The following is a 20,900-nucleotide window of genomic DNA, read 5'->3' on the forward strand; positions in this document are numbered from 1 at the left end:
TGATCAAACCCGGATTAGTGCATGCTTGTTAAGTGCCCTGACCGTGGTACTCTCTCTCAGGTCCATAAGAAAAACTTTCTTACAGTCCTGGCCTGACAGTGCAAACCTGATGAGTCTGGTGCAAGGGTACGCAGTGTATGTCGTGCTGTTGGGGCCGGGGGCCTCAGTGGTGGCATTGGAGAATTAATTCTGTTCATAATCAGACAGATTTAAATTGTTTATAGCATTTGAGTATCACCTTTATGGCTTAAACATTGTTTGTTTGTTTGTTTGTTTAAGGTTTACCCCTTTCATCTTCTGTACCTACCACAGATTCTACAGAATCCATAACAAGAGAGAATTCAAGGCAGAGAGAAGAGGAGCTGGAGTTAATAGATCAGCTTCGGAAAGTATGTATATTACCTTTGAGTTGCTTGGGGGTCACACTGGGGCCAGTCCCCAGCAGTGCAAGCACCTGGACTGTTTCTCAGCCCCTGTGCTTTCCTCAGTAATTGTAACTTGTAATTGTGTTCATTTGACTTACAATTTTTAATAACGATTGTGTGATGACTAAAAAATTAATTTTGCTATTTTGTGTTTGTAACTTCTTTGGAAAGATGTGAGAGGGATGTTGAAAGAGAACACTGACTTCTCAGAGTGGAGAGACAAGAAAGGAAACACTAGCGAGACCTGTGCAGGGCCTGGGGGGGGAGGTTCTGCTGATAAGGAAATGAGACGGACTATCCCAGGAACTCATTCCCTTGCCTGTATTTTTAAACCCTTTTCTGCTCTGTAGTGTAAAGATGTCTCATAGGGAGCCAGAGAGGTAGTGTACTATCTACGTGCTTGGTTTGGTGTGCATGCAGGAGGCCCAGGTGTGAACCCCAGGGCCTCTGGGTGTGACCCAGAACACAGGACCGGAGTAGTTCAGCCAAGCACTGCTGGGTCTAACCCAAAAAACAGAAAAGGAAATCTTACAAGGAATAGTAATTTTTACACACATATATATATATTTTAGAAATATATATATAAACATATATATATTTTACAAATATATATATATTTTAGAGCTGAAAAGACACTCTTATTTTCTTTTTTTGCTCTTTTTTGGGGGGTCACACCCGGCAATGCACAGGGGTCACTCCTGGCTCATGCACTCAGGATTACTCTTGGCGGTGCTCAGGGAACCATATGGGATGCTGGAAATCGAACCCGGGTCGGCCGCATGCAAGGCAAACGCCCTACCCCTGTGCTATCGCTCCAGCCCCAAGACACTCTTATTTTAATCAGAAATTGAAAATGAATTTCTGTTGTATATTACTCCACTTTGACCTGGCTCTCATACACACATATTGGAGCTCCTTAAGACTGACTCAGGAGGATAAATTAGGGGTGCTGGTACTTAAGTAATCCGTTTTTTAATCTTGTATTTCTAACTGAAGATAGTCCTATTTAATCTGTCAGTCACTCTTCAATTAATATTACATATTTCCTTGTTTTGTTTTAGCATATTGAATATCGATTAAAGGTTTCTCTGCCTTGCGATCTTGGATCAGCACTCACCGACGGGGTTGTTCTTTGCCATTTGGCTAATCATGTGCGGCCACGTTCCGTCCCAAGCATTCATGTTCCCTCACCGGCTGTAGTAAGTTTATAATTTTAAAAAATGGTATTTATTCATTATACATATGTGAAATAGAATGGTTGACATGCTGAGTACAGGGGATGCATATTTGGATGCTGTCAGCCCTGCCTTTTGGGTCTCCCCTCTGCAGAGAAAAATCAGCTCTATTGCATCATTTATAGCACTCCAATAAGTGTTATGAGAGGTGGGTGAGAGTATGCTATGGGAATGCAGAAAATGGGACTGCTTGACTGCCTGGAAAGTTGAGGTAAGATTTCTCAGATGAGGTAAGATTTGAACTGATTTTTTTTTTTTTAATTTTGGGCCACACCCCATGGTGCTCAGGTGTTACTCCGGGCTCTTCACTAACAGGTGACGTCACCCCTGATGGGGCTTAAGGCACCATATGGGATGCTGGGGATCGAATCTGGGCCAGTTGCTTGCAAAGCAAGCATCTCTTTCCTGTGTTGTTGCTCTGGCCCCTTGAGCTGATTCTTGAGGAATGAGGAGGAGTTTGCTAGTTACACAGAGTGGAAGTCTTTCAAGACATAGTAGTCATCGACTTAGAAGCAGAGAGAGATCATGGTCCATTCAAGGAATTCTTAAGTTGTTCTTGTCTAGGTCACTATAGACAGTCAGGAAACAGCTAGAGCGACTAGCAAGGGAACCTGTAAGGTCAGCATCAGAGACTCACAGGAATTAGAGCCTTGGGATAGACAGTGAGGAAATATGGAATAATTTAGAATCAAATGACTATAATTGAGTACAAAATATTGAGTGTTGGTGATAGTACAGTGGGTGGAGCATTTCCTTTTGACCCAGGTTCGATCCCCGACACCACAAAAGTTCCTTTTGAGCTCGCCAGACGTGTTTCTCTTTCACAGAGCCAGGACTGTCTCCTGAGCATATCCAGGTGTGGCCCAAAAACCAAAAAATAAATAAAATAACATGTTGAGTATTGGAAAGGAGCAATAATACAGTGGGTAGGCATTTACCTTGCACTTCGCCAAGCAGGATTTGAACCTGGCACCCCAAATTGACCCCAGGCCTGTCAGGAGTGATCCTTGAGCTCAAGGTCAGGAGTAAGCCTGCATTTCTGGCTTAAAAACTAAAATAAAATGCTGAGTATTTTGAGGGTGGAATTGACATGATTCAGTACTGTAGTAGAGACGGTATAGCCTTGGATGGAAGACAAGGGAAAGAAGTAATTCAGCATGACAGATGGTTTTCCTTAGGCTGCTGGTCCTGTCTGGGTGTTAATAGCAAGATTTCGCCCCATAAAAGAAAGAGCAAACTGTGGTTGATTATTTTCTCCTGTTTTTCTCTAACAATATTTTTATTATGAAAGTTTTCAGACCTGTTGAAAATCTGAAAATAATGCCTAAGCAATTGCAAACCCTTAGACATTTGTCTTGCTTTGTTTATGTTTGCATATGTTATTTTTGGTAAAGAAGTGATGTGATCTGCACTTCAGTGCTCACCGTAGGATCCAACTCAAGTCAAGAAGTTGGGGGCACCTCAGAGCCATTTCAGTGGCAGGAAGTATAGGGAGAAGAATAGGTGGACTCACACTCAGGCTCGATCAAAGAATCCCGGGGAGGTGCCAAGAGAATCCACAGTTAGATTCCAGTTTTCCCATTGTGCTAAAAGGGTTTTTCATAGCATCTTCCCACCACACACACACATCCAAATAATCAAGGTTCACAGGACCTTTCTGGGTCCTGTGCATTTGTCACTTAGTGTCTAACCTTTCCAGAAGGGCTGGCCTGCCTCCTTTTTGGGCCATCTGTTATTATGTAGCAGCTAGTTCCTGAGCAAAAAAAAAAAATTTTTTTTCCAGATTTGTCAGGGAAGCTTCAAATTTTTATTATAGAAAATTTCAGACATATGCCAAAGTAGAAATCATAATACAAGGAGTTTTCATGCACTTTATCACTAACTAGAAGTCAGCATCTTGGCTTGCTTCATCCATACTAACACTTCCAAATCTCAGATCTCATACCAACTGTTTCCTGATTTTTCTTACCATAAAAATGACCACTGGTATACAGTGAGGGATGTCGAATCTTTTAAAAAGAAATTGAGAAAAGTGGTGTTGTTTCCAACTATTCCGTTATAGTTCATCTTTGTCATTGTGAGGAGATCAATGATGTGTGACCCACTGTCATTTGTTTTTTCACTAAGCGTAGGTGTCATGAAGTACAAGTGTACTGTTAAGAAATGTTTAAAATCATTAAAACATGAATGAACCATGTCACCAAAGAGGATAAGTCCAAAAGCATTCAGAATCATTTCAGTCATTCCAGTAGATCAGAGAGAGAGTTCAGAGCTGGTGGCCTCACCCTGCATGCTGCTGACCAGGGTTTGATTCCCAGCACCCTGTAAGGTCCCCAGGGCCCCTCCAGAGTTGATCTCTGAGCACTGCTGGGTGTGTCCCCAGCCCTCTCCTCTGCCCCAAATTAATATCCTCAATAGCAAAATATTATTCCTTGCTCTTATGGGAGATGTCCTTGTTGAAATTACTGTGTTTCCACTTTGTAAGAGTTCTTATTCAGGCAGTCTGTATGTTACAGAAGCAACACGCTCCACATGGTTTTCAAAACCATAGACTGTCATCTGAGGCTCTAGAAAGTCTTCTGAGGATAACAGTTCCCCTGAGGCCTGTCCACACGACAGAGTGCTGGGCTCCACCGTGCGCCTGCAGAGACGCAGCCCTGCCTGGAGTCTCCATCGGGGCTTCGAGGGCTCCTGAACACCTACCTAGGTGTGCGCACTTCACATTGTCATGGTAGAACATTCTTACATGACGTCATTAGTAAACATTTTCATTCTATAGAAAGGAGCTGTGTCTCAGTTAGAAAACACTGACCCAGATCCCTGGGATGGGAGAAGTGCTGAGAGGCTGATGGGTGGGGGCCCCACTCTTGCCTTCCTGTTAGGTCTCTCTGTGGGGGGTTCTGCCTCACACGTGCCTCACGGAGATCTGTCATTGCTCTGGACCTTCTTTTCCTTTACTTTTGTCAAATTCAGTGGAGACACTTAAACCAGTTTTTTGTTGTTTGATTCTTTTGACCTAGCCCCTGGGTTCTCTTGTTTGCTAAAAGCATATCCATGGTTGCCCCTGTGTACACTCCAACCTTCTCTTCCAAATCTAGACCAGAATCCTGGTTTGCTTAGCAAAGTTCTTATAGTGAAAGAAGTCAAGTGTATTGTTTCCTCTTCCTTTCCTAGGAGACAGAAAAGGAAAGTGGTACATAGAGAAAGAATTCTTAGCAAAGAATATGCTAAGTAAAAAGCAGGTTCTTTTTTCCTTTTTTTGGGGGGGGGGGCATCTCTCTTAAAATTAATTAAGCTGGAGCGAACGCTGGGGCCAGAGTGATAGCACAGTGACAGTGTGTAGAGCATTTTCCTTGCATGTGGCCGACCTGGGTTCAATCCCTGACATCCCGTATGGTCCCCTGGGTACCGCCAGGAATAAACACTGAGTATAGAGCCATGAGTAAGCCCTGAGCACTATTGGGGCTGCTTTTTTTTTTTTTTAAAGTGAAAAAGATTTTATTTGGAGGTTTTTGAAGGGAAGGAGGGAGAGAAAGGAAGAGAGTGGAGAGCAACACGCTCAAGGGAAATTGCAGGCTTCCTAAAGACGGAGAAGCCCCTACACATAGACCCCAGCTCGGAGATGGAAGCATGAAAGTCCACATCTCAACAGGGGAGATGCAGGTGACACCCACGCTCGGCCATCTGGGCGCAAGCAACATGCACCCGTGACAGTTCTCTTCTGCCCAAGCCCCCTTAGCTCCCTCTTGCCAGGAACTCAGAAGACCTTATTGCTAGCGCAGTGGACAGCCTACTCTTCCACAGGGAGAGGCAGAAGGTCCCAGTTCTAGGGCTAGATGGGGGATGTGACTTAGGAGTGAGGGGACATGCAGAGGGCTTGAGTTTGAACTCTGCACCACTTGGCCCCAGAGCATTCCCAAGATGGTCCTGATGGTTACAGCCTGTGCCGGGTCCGAGCACTGAAGCAGTGAACCCGTTTCTGTGCCCTCCCCCAGACAGACAAAATCCCAGCTCCAGGAAATAACCAGTGTGACCCCGGTGCTGCCAAGTTCATGATTCTATTTATATCTCACTTTTTTAAAAACCTGTTACGAAAGAATCTGGTTTGGCAAGAGATGTGGCTCCTCATCCTAATTCCTCATTTTTCCCTCCATCCCACACTGCCTTCTCTTCTCTTGCTAAATAAATCCCAGTGCTGCCTTCCTTAGACTGAGATTCAGAACTTCAAGCACTGGTATGCATTTATCATTTTCTCACTTCAGTGACAGAGTTTCTACTATGCTGTTTTTTTTTCTGTTGAGCCACACCCAGTACTGCTTCTGGCTCAGCGCTCCAGGACCACTCCTGCAGGGCTTGGGGGACCATATGAGGTGGCAGGAATCAAACCCACATCAGCTGTGTGTAAAGTAAATGCCCTGCCTGTCACTCTGGCTTTCTATTACAGCTTTGAGAAAACCCGAATATTCATAAGGAATACCTTTCTGACCTAGCAAAGAGGCAGACTTGTAATAACTGTGAAACCTCTAGGTCAGAGTCCCTGCCAGCACGTGCTTCCAGACCTGGTGCTGAATGTCTGAAACCAGCCATAATAAAATGGTTAAATTTTTTCAGCATTTTGGAAAATGAAATTTGTATTTCTGACGTTATAACCTACTAGACAAAAACCTTACGATACAAATCTTTTCTTCTAGTTATTAATGATCATTTTCCAAAACAAGCTCTCTTGTTTGTAAGAAAATTGTGTTTTCAGAGAACCTTTAAAGAAATATTTAAAAGCCTGTAGAAAATAGGTTCTTTTAGAGAGTCTTTTGAAATTTGAAGATTGAAAAAAAAATCTCTACCATTGAGTGGAAACATCTGGTGCTCTGCAGTACACTGATGAGCAAAATGCTGTTGGTTTTTAATTATCATACTTTAAAAAGACAAATTAAGTGAATCAGTTCTATGTAGGAGTAGCTATTTATTCAGCCACTGATTAGGCTGATTGAATTGGGCGTGAACTCCACCTATTTTCTTTTTTTTTATATATAATTTTATTTATTGAATCACCATGAGAGTAGTTACAAAGCTTTCAGGTTTAAGTCTTGGTCATACAATGAAACACCCATACCTTCACCAGTGTCCATTCTCTACCACCAAAAACCCCAGTATATCCCCATCCCACACCCTCCCCCTACCTGTGGGGCAGATGATTTCACATTACTCTCTCTACTTTGATTACATTCATTATTTTGACACCAGACCCACCATTATTATTTAGGATTTTACCACAACACTCAGATCTGCCGAAAAGGCAACAGTAGACAGTTTGTTTTCTATTGCTGGTTATGAATAACATATGTCGCACTGCCACAGTAGTGGCCGCACAATTTTGAAATTCCGAAATTTTAACAATTAAATCTGGAGGGATTTCTGCCAAAACCTGCTGGTTTCTGAGATTTGTTCCTGAGTCTCTTGGATCACGGCCGTTAAGCAGCTTGATCAGGAGCCAGAGAGGCCATTCGTGGGCGGCAATTTGGGGTCTCGTTGGGGTGCAGAGGAAGGGGCCGGCTCTACTCCCATCCTGTGAGGCCCCACGTGTCTCGACACTAAGGGCCCAAACCTGACTGTCTAATGGCCTCTGGAAGATGGCGGCCACCGAGCCGCCTAAGGGGAGCAGGCGGAGGGACAGCACCCATTCCCCCCTGGGGTGGCCCAGCAACAATAACCTACTGCTGGGTCCGGGCACATTTCTGCCAAAAGCTGCTGGGTTTCGAGATTTATTTCTGAGTCTCTGGGATCATGGTCTTTAAGCAGCTTGATCAGGAGTCAGAGAGGCTGTTCATGGGCGGCGACTCCAGGTCTCCTTCGGACGGGGAGGAAAGGGCTGGCTCCACCCCCATCCTGTGAGTCCCCACGTTTCTCGTCACTGTGGGCCCAAACCTGACTATCCAGTGGCCTCTGGAGGATGACGGCCACCAGGTCGCCAGGGGGAACCGGCCAAGGCGCGAAACCTATTCCCACCTGGGGTGGCCTGGCACCAGTAACCTACTGCAGGTACCGGATGAATTTCTGCTAAATGCCGTTGGGTTTCGAGATTTGTTTCTGAGCCTCTGGGATCATGGCCGTTAAGCAGTTTGATCAGGAACCAGCAAGGCCATGCCTCCAATTATACAGCTGAGCCCAAGGTGGTTTGTGTGTGTGTCTCTCACATACCTAACTTTTGGCCGTTTACTTTCTTGGTAAACTTTTGCCCCAAGTTTTTGGGGTTTGGCCAAAGGCACAGCAGCAGTTTTGGGGTATCTGGAAGTCTGAAGGCACCATCAGGCTGCTGATGCACTCGCGTCACAGGTACAAATTGACCTGCTGGCGGCACCATACCCCCCTGCATTTATTCTTTTAAAGTTGAAAAAAATTTTAGACACCTCTCCCCCTAAATTTCTCTATTTTTAGGTGCTTATAAAAAAAAAAATCAAAGCCCAGTGTTCAGAGTGAACAAACAAGGTCCATAAGCCAGAACAAACTCCTAACAGAGTTAGTTGTCTTGGGACAGTCTGGTTGCTTTCCAGCTATTAAAAGTTAGCAAATTTTTCTAAAACTTTGTTAGTAATACCACATTTTTCTTTCTTCACAGCCTAAGTTAACGATGGCAAAGTGCAGGCGAAATGTGGAGAACTTCCTGGAAGCTTGCAGAAAAATTGGTGTGCCTCAGGTAATAAAATGACCAATTTAGGCAAATTTTATATTGCCATGATAAATTTGGGTATTATTTTATTAATCTTTAAGAAATCCCAGTATCTAAAATTGTGTAGGATTAGCGCTAAAATAAGTTGATGCTAACATGATTTTGTTGCTGGAATCTAAACAGTTTTCCTTACTTATTTCCAAGAACCAAACAAATGAAACATGCACATGTAAATTTAAATAATTTGTAATAAGTAATACTGAGTAATCAAAATAATAGTTTTTCCAAATATTCTTACTTGTTTAACTTGGCGTAAGGTTTCAGACACTGTAGAATCTGTTTTTTAGACAAGCACAGTGCTCATTGAGAAGTCCTCCTTCGGCTTCAAGGTTATTTTCATTAATTTTTTTAAATTTTAGAGTGGCCATTCCTAGTGGTGCACAGCCTGCAGTATGGGCTTGATGTGGTGTCAGTTTTTTAATACTTAAAATGGGACCAAAGAGACAGTAAAGAATTAAAGTGCTTGACCTGCGTGCTGCCAGCCCCACCACCGGGTCCCACGTGATTCCTCACACACCATCAGGAGTGATCCCTGAGCACCACTGGGTCTACCCCAACTCTGATCCCGGCTCCCCACAAATGTTCATTTGAAGTAATTTTAAATTTAGAGAAATGTTGCAAGTACAGCAGAGTTCCTGTAAGGATTTCACCCAGTTCCTGTGCTGCAGACATCAACATAGTCTGTAGACGAATACACGAAACACTGGGATGAGGCATCGAATATATCACAGACTTTCAGATTTAATCAGTTTTTCTACTCTGCACTTCGGCTCTTAGCACAGCAGAGGCGTTGCTCTGGAGGCGTGTGGCTCCCCGATCCTCAGTCACAGCTTCAGATGCAAACACCTAGCCTTGACTCACTCACTGAGCTTCAGACATGCTTAAGGGATATGCACGTGATGTTTGTATGTGGTATTTTTATTCCATTGCACAAGCCTTGGTTTGGTCCCCTGCATTACATGGTCCTCCGGCACTACCAGAGGCCGTGGCGCCCCCAAGGAGTGCTCAGGAGCCCCCACTCTCCCAGTGTTTAATCGATTATGCGATGAAGAACTATTATGCTTAATGACATGCTATATGAGTAAATTTAAAGGAATGGACAACAGTGGTGCCTTTTGCTACCTTTTTTTTTTTTTCAACTACGACCTTTAGTTCTGGTCATCATAGTTTGTTCAAGAAGAATATATTCCAAGAAAAAAGACGAATTTTCTGTTACCTTCATTAGCTGTCTGAAGCCCAAATGCGGCCATGTCCACAATCCAGTGTCCTCTTGAAGACAGTGCTCGTGACCGCCTGTAAGAGCTGGAGGCGGGCCGGCAGCCTTCTCCTCAGCCGCAGGCAGCTGCACTAGTCAGGAGCATCTTCACCGTTACCTGAGTATTCAACTGAAATTAACACGTAGTGTTCATCATCAAGGACTTTTCTGTTTCTCTTTATACCCTTTTTCTATGGAAATATTCAGTGATTTTTTTTTTAATTTTTCCACCATAGTCTCTCTAAAAGCTTACCTCTGTGAACACAAACCATCTTTTCTGACCCAGTGCAAGCGTGAGTAGGGCTCTAGGCAGAGGCATTGTTTCATCTGCACGACAAGTCTGGACCCGACTTCCTGGGGATGGCCCCTCACACGCCCACCAGCTCCCCAGTTCTGTGCTGCAGACTTTGAAGAGAGAACATGAACTCATGTCCAGTCAGTCCAAGGAACGGAAGGCGGGAACACAGCCGAGTGCTGAAGGCAGACTGGAGGCGGGTCAGCCTCGCATGCACCGGCCTGGGTTTAACCTCTGATGCATGCTCGTGCACTGAGGCACCACATGCATGAAGGCCCAGCGCTGCAGTGTTTCCACACAGCCTGTCTTGCTCCTGACACCCTTGGGCCCTCAGCCCTGGAATGGTCCTCGTTGCCCAAATTACAGCCATTGTGCATGTATTTGGTGTTGACAGAACCATCCTCCACTGGTTCAACCATCCATTCAGAATGGACCCGCTGCCACCAGCCAACAGAAGACAAAAGTGTTGTGCTAAAAAGCATGCAGCCTTTGGCCGTTTGCCAAGCAGGTGATTATGGCTGACTTGAGGTTAACTCCCCCGCTTCCCCCAGGCCGTGCTGTTTATTAAGCACAGTCCAGTCAGGATATCAGACCATCCTACAGACTCGGCGCTGGGCTGGGACAGCAGGAGAGCTCATACCCTGCACGCGGCCAACACAGCTTCCATCCCTGGCACCCCATATGGTCCCTTGAGCCCCACCAGGAGGGACCCCTGATTGCAGTCAGGGGGAAGCCCCGAACACTGTTGGGTGTGTCCCAGATACTAACTAAGGACCAGGTGTTTGTGCAGGGTGGGTGGGTGGGTCTCCGCATCTTCCTTGTTCCTCACTCCCCTCTGAGAAGGGAAGTGGGACTTTGACCCACACCACGTCCGAGAGCCCCCGTGCCACCACCAGCACCACCGCCACCTCTCTAGGCTCCTGTTCTGCTTTTTCTCCTGCTAAAAATAGGTGTTTTGTCATTTATGTAGAAAAAGAGAAATTAGTAAATATAAATAAGGTTGCCTTGGGCATGCGGTTTCCTTACTCTGATCTTACTAAAGGTGTCTGAAATACCCTGGTGAGGGCCATAGCTCGGCGTGTTGCACGCTATCTGTGTTTGAGACCCTGAATTTAATTTCTGGTACTAATTTTTTTTTAAGGGTGATGAAGATTTCTATATGGTCCAGTATATTATGTCTTAGAATGATGATTGACTCCCATGTTAAAAAAAAATAGCTTTCCACTACCAAGCTTAGTAATGTTTCTGTAATTACTAATTTCTTGATTTGTGAGTGGGGGTTTTGTGTCTTCTGTCTCTTTCCGTGCCAGATTTGCTTTGTGAATATTTGTAGATTGGGTCAGGTGGGTTTGACCGCAACTTCTTATGTATGTTTTTTATTTTGGGGCTCTACCCAGCAGTGCTCAGGGCTTACTCCTGGCTCTGCACTCAGGGATCACTCATGGCAGTGCTCCAGGAACCATATGGGGGACCAGGGATCGATCCCAATTGGGCCACCTGCCTGGCAAGTGCCCTCCCTGCTGTCCTATCTCTCCCACTCCTTTAGGGACCCCAAACCATTACATACTTCTGGCTGCAGGGTCAGAATCCTGATTCTTCATCCCTTCTCAGATTCCCTGGCTTTCTCTGAAAACATCCTTTATTTCAGCCACCTCGAGGACTGGGCCTTGCTTTCTGGCTTACTCATTTTTCATTACTAAGGAAGAATGAAAGGGTCTGGAGAGATAGAGGGCATTATTTTGCACACGCCTGACCCTCGGTTAGATTCCAGGACTCAGGGGTCTCCCAAACCCCACCAAAAGTGATCCCTGAGTACAAAGCCAGGAGCAAACCCTGAACATAGGAAGGTGTGGCCCCAAATCCAGAAATTTAAACTTAAAAACAGAGCAGCGTCATTTGCTTCACCCCTCATGCAGCCTCACCGCCCTGGCCAGTCACCAGCTAGCTCTGAGTGTCCAAGCAGGTCACCATGTTTACTCTGCCACTTAGCAGAATTAAACTAAGCACGGAAAGGAGCCTTTGTAGTTCTGTTTTGCTGTGTGTTATTTTCACTCATCATAATATAAAACGTTAGAGGGTGTTTCTCTGAATATGATTTAGTTGATCGTAATGAATCTGTACTGAAATCTGTTTCTGATACACTGACTTTGTTTTTCTGTTTTCCTTTCCTGCTCACACTCTGGACAGGACAATCTTTGTTCCCCTTCCGACATCCTTCAGCTAAACCTCAGCGTTAAAAGAACTGTTGAAACACTACTTTCTCTTGGGGCACATTCGGAAGAATCCAGTTTTATGTGTCTGTCTCTCCAGCTTTTGGGTTTTGTGGCATTTTACTGTACTTTGATGTTAACTCTCTTTATGCTCTATTATTGGGTCTTCCCCCTTTAACTGATTATTCGTGGGATTTCATGCTTCATTTCTGTGCTTGGTAAAAAAAGGTTTGTTTCTCATTCAGAAGAATTTACATATTTACTTGATCTTTTTTTCTGGCCATTGAAGAGCTAACTAATAAAGTAGATAACTCTTTCTTCATACATTTAGGTAAGTAACCTCTCACAATATGAAGCATTTGTAATGAGGGCTAACATTTTTTTTCTTTTAATAGCATTTTCTCCTTCCTGTCATTTGTCCTTTCTCCCGGTGGCCTTCCCTCTCCTACTATAAGTGCCAAAGCATTTCAGTTAATTCAGTACTGTACTGAGTCTTTGACTGTAGGCTTCAGACTTAGAACTTTGTTTACAAAAAGCGTAATAATGGTGTTTTGAAAGTAATTGGTGGGGCTGGAGCAATAGCACAGCCGGTAGGGCATTTGCCTTGCATGCAGCCGACCCAGGTTCGATTTCCAGCATCCCATATGGTCCCCTGAACACTGCCAGGGGTGAATCCTGAGTGTAAAGCAGGAGTGCGTCGCCGGGTGTGACCCAAAAAGCAAAAAAAAAAAAAAAAAAAGTAGGAGCTGGTGACCCAACAGCTGTTGATGAGGAAAATAGTGGCACCCTTTCTGATTGGAGGGGACGTGGGCTACACATTGCTCTACTGAGCGGTGCCCTAGAATCTCGGAATCACCTTTATTGGTGGCATTTGCCGTCAGGGCATACTCTGGCTGTTCGGAGTTAACGGACTTGGCGCTGGGACTATGGTTGCTGCCTAGGAGTCTGGCTCCCACAGGCACATTCCCCGACTCTTGCCCCGTCTGAAGGGTGCGAGCGGGAAGCCTGGCTTCCTGCTGGGCAGGCATGGCATCCCTGACCACGTCAGACGTTAGTGTTCGCACAGTGCTCTCTGGGCTCCTGACTCTGTGTGACGGGGAGATGGGTGGGTCAGTTTGTGTGGTGACACAGTCAGTGATCTTTTAGTTTTCTTCCTTAAAAAGTCAGCAATAGCACAGCGGGTAGGGCATTTGACATTGAAGTTGACATTGGAACTTGTATCATTCTCAGTATATCTTAATTGTTCAATTTTAATTTCACTGCGGTAGGGCGTTTGCCTTGCACGCAGCCAACATGGCCGACCCGAGTTCGATTCCTCCGCCCCTCTTGGAGAGCCCGGCAAGCTACCGAGAGTATTCGATATGCCAGACACAGTAACAACAAAGTCTCCAATGGAGATGTTACTGGGCCCGCTTGAGCAAATCGATGAACAACGGGAGGGCCTTTACCTTTCTACCTTTACATATCTGAAGAGTTTGTGAGGCAGCAGCCTGCTTGCCCATAGCCAACCCGGGTTCAATTCCATAGGGTATCCCCAGCACCGCCAGGAGTGGTTCCTGAGTGTAGAACCAGGAGTAACCCCTGAGCATTGCTGGGTGTGACCCAAAAAGCAAAAAAAGAAAGAAAAAAAAATCATGTGATGAAAGCTAAGTGAGTGAGGAGCAGTTTGCCCGCTCAGGCAGTGAGGCGAGGCTCCTGGGAACGGCCTGCATGCAAGCCCGCTGCAGGCCTGCAGCCCTCCGTCCCAGCTACCAGCTCGGTGAGATCAATATTGCCATTGCTTGAATTTTCAAAATGTTAAATTTTTTGAAGTAACAAAGTACCACAAGTACCAATAACCTGCGGAAGTTCAAAATGTTATGTTTTTATTGCAATCGGCTTTATCAAGCTTGCTAATACAGTTCTGCTAATGAAAAAGCAAGGTGAAAAACCTAGTTACCTTCTTGAATAAATACATAGTCTCTTTTCGGCTATGGTGTCCTTCCTGAAAACCATCTCCAAGACACTCAGCCCTGACTGAGGGGCAGGAGATCACTCAGAAGACTTGAGCTTGTGCTCCACTTGTCAGGGACAGAGTTTGGCCCACTGTACCACCTGGTCCCCGAGCACTGCCTGCCGTGGTCTCAGAAACAAAAATAAAAGCTAATAATAGGCATTTTCCCTAAAATATGCCCTTTTCTCTTCTGAGAAAGGAGTAACAGCTTATTAAGGCAGACAGAAGTATCTGACTTCCGTCAGCCAGTCCATACACTTTCTCCACATGGGTAGTGTTTCAGCTGCTCCTGGCTGACTGGGCAGTAGCACAGCAGGCTTGCCTTGCACATGGTTCCCCGGCACCACAGATGGTCCTGAGCACTGTCAGGTGCGGCCCCAGAACAAAACAAGATGTTGTGACTGAGCTGAAGAAAGAGCTTAACACGTTGACGTATACTGTGCATGTGGGCTCCCACGTGACCCCTGGCCCCGCGGCACCAGGACCATCGCAAACACTGAGCCCCTTAGCACCGCCCCAAACTGTGTTCCTCACTGAGACCGCATGGCAGACCTCTCGCATTGTCTAATCCATTAAATTCTTGGATTTGAAATATCTTTTTAAATATCTAAGTTCAGATTTTTAACTTGATGGAATTGGAACCTTCTATGGATTCTCCAAAATAATGGAGAGACATCCCAAAATAATCAGATTTTCCCATATAAGGGGCAGTCCTTGTCAGACATTTAAACCATTTTATTGGGGTGGGGATTGGCGAGGGATCTTCCTCCCGGCGACTGTCCAGTAGCTAGACTGGCGCTCCAGTGCTGAGCCCGGGGGCGTGATGCTTCTCCCATGGGCCACCAGGACCACTCCAGCCACGTAGGGTTTCCAAAGGCTAGTGATGCCTCGGGGATTTGTGGTGCCAAGAATGCTGAGCAGCCCTTCAAGCATCTCCGCCTGTGAGGTCAGTGTCCCAGGAGGCTTCCTGGGTGCATGAGCCGCAGTCCTACAGACAGCACTGTCTCCTACCCTGTCTTCAGGAGTTGAGCCGTACGGAACTTTTTTCCTAGTTTCCTGTTTCTTTCGCAGAGCCACCTTACTCAGTCCTGGTGAATGATGTTGCTCCCACCTCACAGTATTCTGTTCTTCCACTGTTGTAAGCAAGTGATGTAACTTGTCCATTTTCCATTATCATGTACTCTGGGTTGGTTGTTTTAATGAAGTAAGAGTATCAAGACACCCACTCTGCATGGCTCAGTCAAGAAGCCAGCTTCATCTCAGCGGGCAGTTCTGAGGGAAAGGTGTTTATTTTTCCTTTCAGTTCTGAATGTTCATCCTGTTTTCTCTTTTGTTTGTTTTTGTGTTGCGTGGTCCTGTTTCAGGAGCAATTGTGTTTGCCTCTCCACATTCTAGAAGAGAAAGGGCTGAGCCGGGTCGCGGCCACCGTCCAGGCCCTCTTGGAGCTGGCTCCACCCAAGCCGCAGCCGTCTGCGGTGTAAGGACCCCGGGCCTCAGCGTGGGCCTGGCCAGGCAAGGAACGGGACCACGTGATTGCTGCTCCAGCCGCCACCTGGCCAGGCTCTTATCGCACTTACAAGGGACTGTTCCATGATTCCTAACGGGAATGCTTTGCTTCGTTTCTCCATTTTAGGGGAGGTTATATCCATTTCCACTGAACTGCTTATGACGACACGGTTGGTTTCACAATTGCCTCTTATTTTTCATTACTGAGGACCCAACACCAGAGCCTGAACTGGCTTGTACTTTCCTAGAGGTTTTGTTTTTCCCCACAAATCAGAATGATAAATATTTCCAGAAGGATATTCAGTTCTGTTGAAGGCACAGACATTCTGTTATCCTTACCTATTTCCAGTACATCTAGGAATCCCCCTTGCTTGTACATTTCTGGAGCCATTTGGATCTCCTGGAGCTTTTGTACAAACACAGGTTGTCATCCATGGGCAGAGAGCTTTAAGGTTGCAGAAGCTTCCCGTCTCGAGAGCAACCACGCTTAAAGCTAGGTGTCTGCTCTGGGGGCTCAGGGCCCACGCTGCTTTGGAGCCACATTGCAAATCGAGAGCACTTAATGTTACTTGGACTGTTTTGTCCAAGGCAAAACAAAATTACCGTAAAAGGCCCAGATTCTCTCCAGTCAGCATGACGGTTATGGTTGTATCATCTGTTACCTACATTATCACACTCCACACAGATTCCAGATCATTAGGCCAGTAACAGCTTTGCACTGACTTCTCTGAGCACCCCCGGATCTGCAAGGCACACACATGTCCCGCTTCCCAGTATCAGATTCTGAGGATGCTAAAGGAATCAAGGAAAGGCCACATTTCGTAATTTCCTTCAGGTAACTGCCAGGTCCTGCCACTGTGTCCAGGCCATTGTGGTATCTTAAAAGCAGCTCAGCTTATTTAGCTCACCCGGTCTCCACCCTCCACCCTACATTCTCTGCTCAGTGGAGCAGGTGGCAGGGCCGCAGGCTGTGCTTCGAATGTCCTGGACTGTTTAACCAAAAGGTGAAGCCACTTGCATCCTTTTTCCCACTTCAGTTTTGGTTGTCATGTTATCTGTTAGTTGTCATTGCCCTTGTAACCCAAGGGCAATGAATGTTTTAAATGAAGGGTCTAGTCTACATATTTTTCTGTTAATTGTTCTGGATCTTCTTTACCAATTACATGATTTGAGTAAAATCTCTCGCATGTAAATGCAATCTAAAAGTAACCTTGGATAAAATCGATTGAGTTTCTGGACAAAGTGATGTTTTTCCCTTGTTTCTAAATCACTTGGACATTACAGCTTTGTCATGATTATTGTTTTAGAACATAAAATGTCTCTACTCAAAGTCCAGCCCTTCAGGAGCCTCACAGAGCAGAAGTCACGTATCTTCTAAGTTCTTGAGCCAGCTCTGCTCTGTTTATAGCTCCAAATACGTCCATCAGTCATATGACTTATTTGGGATTTAGCTGTGTATATTTTTAAACTTTATGTATTTTTCCTTCTGGTTTTGACCAGGTTGAGTCTGGCGCCTTAGACCACTCGGCCATCCTGACACACTTAAATCTAGGGCAGTCTCCAAAATATCCATTTAAAATATCCATTTAAAACCCAGCAAAGGACAGGACTGTTTGTCATTTATTACTCAAGGAATGGCCCTAGAAGATCTGCATAACAACCACACTGGAATATGTACAACCTACGTTCTCATAGGAATGAATAGAAATTTCAAGTCCATTTCAGATTTTTCTCATACCAGGACAGCTTACTAATGCATTTTAATTGAACTCATTCAAGTACAAGTACATATGCCTGGAGTGTTATGGGAAATTTTGTGTACTTGTTAATATTGAATGAGACAAATATCAAATAAATAGAATTTCCTTTTCCATCTTAAGATGCAAGCACAAACCATGACGTTTTTGTTGGAATAATTTTGCATGCAGTGTTTGATACATCTTTTTGACCTAGAAAGAGAATTTCATCTTAACATTTAGCCTTGCTTGACTCCAGTGTAAGATAGAGATGACTTTTGACTTCTCCCTTCAGTAGCAAGCTCCCCCGTGCCAACATACAGAAGAGGAAACAGCTGAGTCGGCCAGCCACCCGTCAGCAGTCTTGTGCCGAGCACCAGCCTCTAGTCCCGGTTCAGACTCTCTTCTGAGCAAAGTGTCCTAAATCCCTCAGGGAGGAGGGAAGAGCAAGGCTGGAGGCTTGTAGTCAAGCACTTTTCTTCATAGCCTTTAAAACACAGCCTTAAGGTTCATCAAGGAGTCGGATTTCTCTTACTATAACCCAGCAGTGACTAATTATGTATGACTATGTGATGAACTTTTAAAAGTTAAGCGCTTAAATGTTTATAGAAATGAAGGAAAACATGGATATTTAGGAACCTTTTTATATACATATTGCAGTGAGATGGTTTACAACAGATTTTATTTCTGAAAATGTTGTAAACATGTAATTAAAAGATTTTGTAAAACATTGTCCTATATTTGTCTGTAAATATAATGCCTAAGTTCTAAGTATAAATATGTCAATATCATGTATGTTATTAAATTGCCTGTATGCCACCTTACACATTGACATTCAAATAAAAGCCAACACTTTAATAGTATGAAATACAAACTGGTTTGAGACTTTCTGTACGTAAAGCCTGGTTTCCAGGAGAGAAATGTATGAGTTTGTGGGCCAGGGAGACAACTGAAGCCGTAGAACACCTGCCAGGCACACGGGAGGCCCTTGGCCAATCCCTGCCATGGCATGTTTTCCTCTTCCCCCCACCCCCATGAAAAATGAAAAAGGGACCATGGAAATAGCCCTCTGTGGCTGGAATGTGTGCTGCACACATGGTGCCCTGAATCAGATCCCTGGCACCATGTGTTGCTACAGATGTAGTTCCATACTTATACTAGTACCCTGTAGTAATGCTTATGCCTGGGCTAAGTATTACCAGGAATAACCCCCGTCATCCCTGAGCACTGCTGGGGAGGTCCCTTCTCAAAAAGCCAAACAAATTCCCTAAAGAAACACCAGCCGGAGCCTATAACACCCTGTAGAGTAAACTGACTGTAAATGGAGTAGAGCTGTCAGTATTGCTCTAGTTTGGAGTCAGTGGGCATGAGGTTTGATGTATGAAATGAATACACAACTTGTCTCAGACACTGCCAAGCTGGGATCAGTTCGAGCACGCTGTAGCATCCCAAGGCTGTTCTGATCAATCAAGGCAAGACGTGCCCTGTGGAAACATTCTTTCTTAGAGAAATAGAAAGAATGGCTGCTGAGTGTCCGGTACTGCTCTGGTGTCTGGTAAGGTGACATGAACAGGTGAGGCAGGGATAGATGCCAGTGCCTCCCAAAAGGATCTCCAGACCAGTCCCGAGTCACTGTGTTCCTCTTTACTCCATGGGTCGTAACATTCTTGCATCTCCCTTTGTGTTTATACTGTATAGCCCTACCTGTTTCCCAGAAAGGAAACTGATGCAGCTTAGAATAAGATGTGTGCTATGCATTTCGTGTACCACCCCAGCCCTCTCAAAACACTACAGTGATGCCGTAGAAGTGGTGGGCGGGGGGCCACACAGAGAGCCGAATGCCCCCTCTATCCCTGGCACAAACTCCCTGAACACAGAAACATGCTGACCCCAAAGCCAAATTAATAAAAGATAGGCAGGAACTTTCAATAGTTTATGATAGACACTTCAAACATTATTGATCACCTGACTTGCTCATCAAAGAGTTCATTTCACTACCAAAGAACAAAATGAGAAGCAGAGACATTCCAGAAATCACTGGTGGTTTTTTTGGTCTGGTCTGATCTGGTGTGGTTTGGTTTGGTTTGGTTTGGTTTGGAAGCCACATCCAATACTCAGGACTTTGTCCTGGCTCTGTGTTAAGGATCACTCTTGGTACTCAGGGGACCATGAGTGCTGGAGTGACCAGCGGTGCTGGAGATGGATCAGCCACAGTTAGCAAGGTAAGTACTCCCCTGCCCTCTGTACTATCTGGCCCCATCACTGGCATTTTAATGCATCACTATAAGCCATGACCTTTATTTCCTAGTGAATAAAAGCAAGAGATTCTTACAAGACTCCTAGAAACATTTCTTCCTGATCAGTTTATTTCAAAGAATGAACTCCTAAATCATAATGCTAATTCCGGGCTTGGAAATGCATAATATGCAGAATGAATTTACCAGACCTCATCTGGGAATGCCCAGGCACAGAACACCCTGTGGGCCAGCTGTCTGGGGCGGTGTTCCTTCCTCCGATAGAAGAGAGCTCTTGGGTATTATTTCTTCCCTTTTCTCTTGTCCTTCTCTTTGCCTTTACCCTTTTTTTGGTCCTTGGTGTCCACCCCCTTCCGCGGCAATCTGAAAGTACCAATTTCCCTCCGGACCATAGTGCCTCGCCACCAGGCTTGAAGCTGAAAGAGAAAAGTAAATTGAAATATGCCTGACAGACTGCTTTCTTGCCACACAGGGTGACTTTTTCGATAAGATGATGTTTGCATGAAGAAGGGCCTGGAGATGGAGCACGGCCAAGAGCCTCCTGGACAGCAGTGCCCCTGCTGTGCAGGACCCAGAGCCATGCTCAGTTCGGAGAGGGAAAGGATGGGAAATACAAAGCCCACAGTATTGTATTTTCACTTCACGCCTGCTCTTCACTTCCACATACTAGCCTTGTGCCACTGCGCGTGTGCCACACCAGTTCCCCAGATCTAACAGGAATTTGATTCAAAATAGATGTTAGTGGGGATGAAGTGGTTGGGGCTGAAGTGATGGTATAGTGGGGAGGGCATTTGCTTTGCTCGTGGCTAACCAAGGTTCAATCCCTGGCATCTCACAGGGTCCCTATGCACCAACATAAGTGATTCCTCAGTGCAGAGCCGGGAGGACCCTTGAGCATCACCGTTGTGGCCCATAATGCAAAAACAAAGAAGCGGGGAATGTTAGCTACCTGGACCTGGGACGAAAATAAGCATGCAAGGGGCAGAAGATACGGCAGGCAGGGTACTTTCCTTGCATGTACCCCACCCAGATTCAACACCCTGTACTTTGTATGATCCCCAGACTCCCACCAGGAGGGATCCCTGAGCATCGTGCCAAAAATCGGTGAGTTCTTAATTCAGGATTCACTGAGCAGAGCCAGGTTGACCACATCTCACACCCTTGCTGGAGCTGTCAGGAGGAGAGGTCTTCTTCTGTCGGGCTGCCACTGCCATAGGCCAGGCCCGGCAGCCTGCAGGTTAGGACCCCTGTGACCACCTGACCCAG

General features: G+C 45.4%; 2 protein-coding genes across 2 annotated transcripts in view; one reads left to right on the forward strand and one right to left on the reverse strand.

Annotated features, from left to right (window-relative positions):
* The window catches only part of LRCH3 (leucine rich repeats and calponin homology domain containing 3), a 105,316-nt gene extending 87,069 nt beyond the window's left edge, over nt 1–18,247 (forward strand). The window contains exons 17-20 of the mRNA XM_056126482.1: nt 280–389; nt 1,487–1,624; nt 8,274–8,351; nt 15,502–18,247. Coding sequence (XP_055982457.1) covers nt 280–389; nt 1,487–1,624; nt 8,274–8,351; nt 15,502–15,618 — 443 coding nt within the window. The 3' untranslated portion in view covers nt 15,619–18,247. The remainder of the gene's footprint in view (nt 1–279; nt 390–1,486; nt 1,625–8,273; nt 8,352–15,501) is intronic.
* Nucleotides 18,248–19,913: 1,666 nt separating this feature from the next.
* The window catches only part of IQCG (IQ motif containing G), a 40,966-nt gene continuing 39,979 nt past the window's right edge, over nt 19,914–20,900 (reverse strand). Inside the window, exon 9 of the mRNA XM_056127720.1 lies at nt 19,914–20,050. Coding sequence (XP_055983695.1) covers nt 19,916–20,050 — 135 coding nt within the window. The 3' untranslated portion in view covers nt 19,914–19,915. The remainder of the gene's footprint in view (nt 20,051–20,900) is intronic.

The sequence above is a fragment of the Sorex fumeus genome, unplaced genomic scaffold (genome assembly GCF_029834395.1).
Source record: "Sorex fumeus unplaced genomic scaffold, SorFum_2.1 ptg000063l, whole genome shotgun sequence".
NCBI classification, from domain to species: domain Eukaryota; kingdom Metazoa; phylum Chordata; class Mammalia; order Eulipotyphla; family Soricidae; genus Sorex; species Sorex fumeus.